At 40.4% G+C, this 5,375-nt stretch overlaps 1 protein-coding gene across 1 annotated transcript in view; it reads right to left on the bottom strand.

Moving 5' to 3' along the window:
• LOC106468536 (homeobox protein CDX-1-like) overlaps nt 1-4,989 on the bottom strand; it is a 14,316-nt gene extending 9,327 nt beyond the window's left edge. Inside the window, exon 1 of the mRNA XM_013928968.1 lies at nt 4,368-4,989. Coding sequence (XP_013784422.1) covers nt 4,368-4,989 — 622 coding nt within the window. The remainder of the gene's footprint in view (nt 1-4,367) is intronic.
• Between the last annotated feature and the right edge of the window lie 386 nt (nt 4,990-5,375).

Raw genomic sequence — 5,375 nt, 5'->3', positions numbered from 1 at the left:
GTTGTAAGTCCGCAGACATACCGCTGTGTCACTGGGGGGGGGATTAGTTTGAAAGGTCACAAAATAAGTATAATGGTCTCTGTATGTGTGTAATCAAAGTGGTTTCACTTGACTTTAGAGTAAATGCATCTGTTCAAACCAGACTTACATAGTGATACGACAAACCAACCGTGAAGGCCAAGGAGCTTTCCAAACAAGTCATGGATAAAGTGGTAGAGAAGCAAAGATCACTGTTTCTGCTTCATCGGGATTTAGGTCCTTGTTTGGACCTAGGAGGATCAGATGCAATCTAGATCTTTTCCTCCCGCATCGTGGGTGTTGTTTCTCCCTTGGCTTAGGTGTTCAGATCATGTGAAGGTTACAATAACATTTCAAAGTCGCTGATTATCCCTTTGAGTACGGTGAAGTCCATCATTAAGAAGTGGAATGTGCTTCATACCATCCCCGTCACTACTCGGGATGCCCGGGATGGCCAGGTGATTAAGGCACTCGACACGCAATCTGTGGGTCGCGGGTTCGAATCCCCGTCCCACCAAACATGCTCGCCCTTTCAGCCGTGGGGGGCGTTATAATGTGACGGCCAATCCCACTATTCGTTGGTAAAAGAGTAGTCCAAGAGTTGGCGGTGGGTGGTGATGACTAACTGCCTTCCCTCTAGTCTTACACTGCAAAATTAGAGACGGCTAGCGCAGATAGCCCTCGTGTAGCTTTGCGCAAAATTCAAAAACAAACAAACTACCCAGATATGGTCGCCCTTCCAAACTAAACATGAAACTGATTAGAGATGTCACTGTGAAGGCAACAATGACTTTGAAAGATTTGCAAAGTTCCTTGTCTGAGATGGTAGTCAATGTTCATACATCGACAATGACCCGGTTCCTACGAGAAAGAAGCCAATCATCTTCAATATCGTATGGAATTTGCGAAAAAGTATGTAAATGATACTTCAGACATGTGGTAGAAGGTTTTGTGGTCAGACGAGACAAAAATTGAGCTTTTTGGTCTAAATTCACAGCGTTACGTCAGTCGCAAGCCCAACACAGGACATCATCCAGTCACCAGCATCCCAACTGTCAAGCATGGTAGTGGCAGCATCATGTTATGCGGTGCTTCTCATCAGTAGGGAATGGGAAGTTTGTCAGGATTGAGAGGAAGATGGGTGGTGCAAAATACAGGCGAATCCTAGAGGTAAACCTACTTGAGTCATCCAAAAATATAAAATTAGGTCGAAAATTTACATTTCAGCAGGACAATGACCCCAAGCACAAGGCCAAAATCACACTGGAGTGGTTTCAAAAGAAGAAAGTGAATGTCTGCAGTGGACAAGTCAAAGTCGTGACTTGAATCCAATGGAAAATTTTGGTGAAACTTGAAGATTGCAGTCCATCAACGATCCTCAACAAAACTTTTCAGAATTGGAGCAATTTTGCCAGGAATAATTGGCAAAAAATTACACATCCCACTGTGTAAAGCTGGTAGAAGACTTACAGCAGTAATTGCTGCCAAAGATGCTTCTACCAAGTAATGACTTAGGGGGCTGAATACTTATGCAATCAGCAAATTTCAATTTATATATTTTCTTTGCAGGTTTGTTTGTTTCTTTGAAGGTAAGCACAAAGCTACACAATGGGCTATCTGTGCTCTGCTCACTCTTTGCAGGTTTTGCTGATATTAAACCTCCTTCACACATAACATTGTTAAGTTTGATCATTCGAGTTTTGAATAAAAACAAGTTCATTATAAAAAACTGTTTACATTATTTGTATGTCAACAAAATGTGTCAACAGTGCTTCCCTCTTTAAGTTAGCCAGTCAACAATTTAAGGCAGCACCTACCGGTTGCTTTAGCATATTTGATTTGTACAACTTTGTTAAAGGTCCAGTAAAATGTCTAAGTTTTTACACTGCTTACTCAAAACACAATAAACATAAATTATGTTTAACTTGATGGAGGATGAGTTTTCTTTTAAAAAGAAAGACCTAGTATGGTCTGATGGTTAGGTCTGGTCGACTCGCAATCTGGGTGTCGCCGGTTCGAATCTGCTCACTCAATATGATCGTCCTTTCGTTATGATGCAACTACCAATCCTACTATTCGTTGGTAAAGAGTAGCCCAAGAATTAGCGGTGGGTGGTATTGACCATCTGTTTTCTCCCTATTCTATCACTCCAAAAGTAGGGACGACTAAAGCAGACAACCCTCATGTAGTTTTGTGCGAAATTCAACAAACAACCTTATAAATCATTTCTGAATAATAGAAATTAACACTAACACTGAAACTAAAAACTTGAAAACAATAGGTTCGGAAATAATAGTATAAAACTGTGGGAGTTATAAGTGTAGAAATAATAGTGTAAATCTGTAGGAGTTATAAGTGTATAAGTTATAAATAATAGTGTATATCTGTAGGAGTTATAAGTGTATAAGTTATAAATAATAGTATAAATTTGTAGGAGTTATAAGTTATAAATAATATTGTAAATCTGTAGGAGTTATAAGTGTATAAGTTATAAATAATAGTATAAATTTGTAGGAGTTATAAGTGTAGAAATAAGTGTAAATCTGTAGGAGTTATAGTGTCATAATTTTAAAAGGTTTACTTTTTAATCAAGCTTATTCTGAGCTACTATTTAATGAAACACAAAATATAAAAATATTTCCTGTTCATTTATAATCCTCTAATTCTTTAAATATAGTTTGACAGTGGCTGTTTGTTGTGTTTGCATTGATATATAGAATTTGTTGTTACAGTCTTCGTTAAGGAACCTTTAACAATTTTGTTAAATTAAATGTGAACATTTCTACATCATAGTTTTCATCCATGGTTGATTTCGCTATATGGGTTATCCACCACATGTAACCTTACGTTACCCTTGAGATCAGAGTTGTTATATGGGTTATCCATCACATGTAACCTTACGTTACCCTTGAGATCAGAGTTGTTATATGGGTTATCCACCCACATGTAACCTTACGTTACCCTTGAGATCAGAGTTGTTATATAGGTTATCCACCCACATGTAACCTTACGTTACCCTTGAGATCAGAGTTGTTATATGGGTTATCTACCCACATGTAACCTTACGTTACCCTTGAGATCAGAGTTGTTATATAGGTTATCCAACCACATGTAACCTTACGTTACCCTTCAGATCAGAGTTGTTATATAGGTTATCCACCCACATGTAACCTTACGTCACCCTTGAGATCAGAGTTGTTATATGGGTTATCCACCACATGTAACCTTACGTTATCCTTCAGATCAGAGTTGTTATATAGGTTATCCACCCATATGTAACCTTACGTTACCCTTCAGATCAGAGTTGTTATACGGGTTATCCACCAACTTTCGTAAAATTCTTTGTTTATGATGAAAACAGTGAAGATAAAAATCTGCCTACAGAGTCATGAGGAGCATTATTACAGAGAACAATGACTACAGTCATGAGGAACATTATTGCAGAGAACAATAACAAGAGTCAGAAGGATCATGCTTATAGAGAACAGTGACAATAATCAGAAGGATTATGATTACAGAGAACAGGGACAATAGTTATGAGGAACAGCATTAACGAGAACAGTAACTACAGTCATGAGGATCATGATTATCAAGAACAGTGACAATAGTCATGAGGAACATTATTACAGAGAACAGTGACTACAGTCATGAGGATCATGATTATCAAGAACAGTGACAATAGTCATGAGGAACATTATTACAGAGAACAGTGACTACAGTCATGAGGATCATGATTATCAAGAACAGTGACAATAGTCATGAGGAACATTATTACCGAGAACAGTGACAACAGTCATGAGGATCGTGATTATCAAGAACAGTGACAATGGTCATGAGGAACAGGATTACAGAGATCAATAACTACAGTCATGAGGATCATGATTACCAAGAACAGTGACTACTGTCATGAGGAACTTTATTACAGAGAACAGTGACTACAGTCATGAGGATCATGATTATCAAGAACAGTGACAATAGTCATGAGGAACAGGATTACAGAGATCAGTGACTACAGTCACGAGGATCATGATTACTAAGAACAGTGACTACAGTCATGAAGAACAGGAATACAGAGAACAGTGACAATAGTCATGAGGAAAATGATTACCAATAACAGTGACAATAGTCATGAGGACCATGCTTACAGAGATCAGTGACTACAGTCACGAGGATCATGATTACTAAGAACAGTGACTACAGTCATGAGGAACAGGAATACAGAGAACAGTGACAATAGTCATGAGGACCATGCTTACAGAGAACAGTAACTACAGATACAAAAAAAATGACTTTATCTCATTTAAATATAAATACATGTATGACCCAGCTCATTGACGAAAGGAACTGACCTGGTATCAACTGTCCCTGCTGTTGATATGACGGTCGTGTCATCCATTCGTAAGGACTCCGGGTAGGTGGTGGTCGAGACGAATGAGAACTTCCTGGAGAGGGGATCAAACCAGGTCCGACTCCGGAGCACGGAGAGAGAGAACCATCAGTCGAAGTGCCAGCTCCAAGGTCAGAGCATGGATGAACCAGGTCCGCCATGCTAACTGACCCTTGAAAATTAGTTACTGTCTCTTGTGGTCTGTAGGTCGGTAGCCCAAAATTACATGGCTGGCCAACGGGTGCCGACGACAAGTTGACCGGCATACCTACATTGGAACAGGGGCCAGGAGTTGTCGGCGAACACTGTGGTTGAGGCCACTCCTCGTAACTGACAGGTTGGACAGATGCACGAGCACACGAAGAACCGTTGATGCTAGAAACCGGGTAAACGGATGAAGCGTGCCAGCCTTGCTGAAACATCGCCTCGGACACTGGACATCCCACTTCGTAACCCTGTTGAGCTGACCCATAGTGAGTTAATGGAGCCTGCTGGATAGGCTGTGATGTGTAAGGGTAAGGGTTAAAAGTTTCCTGATGAGGTGTGGGGAACATACTGTAATGAGCGTCGTAGTACAGAACCATAGTGTCAGCTATTTCTCGACATTTCTAGACGTACGCTGTCCAAAATCAAACAGGTTTGTTATAAGCAGCAAGATACAGTCGGACAGCGAAGCTATAAGATGTTAAGTTCTGTTTGTCGGACCAAGAAGTCTCTGGTCTTAACACCTAAGTGTCAACTTTCTTGGCACAGCAACTCTTTCGGCGCAAAGTAGAATGCACGAGAAACTAACTCGTTGACATAACTTTCTTGTGTAAACCGCTTGGCACCGCCCAAAAATTCCAGTTCTACCAATGAATAAGAACATTGGTCACGTGGTTAAGTAGGACACAGTAGTGGGGGGAGCTTTTAGAAAAGCCAGGGAGCCGATCGCTGTCCCCAGCATGATACCCCCACCCCCGAGACCGAG

The sequence above is a fragment of the Limulus polyphemus genome, unplaced genomic scaffold, assembly GCF_000517525.1.
Source record: "Limulus polyphemus unplaced genomic scaffold, Limulus_polyphemus-2.1.2 Scaffold3047, whole genome shotgun sequence".
NCBI classification, from domain to species: Eukaryota; Metazoa; Arthropoda; class Merostomata; order Xiphosura; family Limulidae; genus Limulus; species Limulus polyphemus.
The sequence above is the reverse complement of the archived record's forward strand: the minus strand, read 5'-3'. Positions and strand labels throughout refer to the sequence as shown.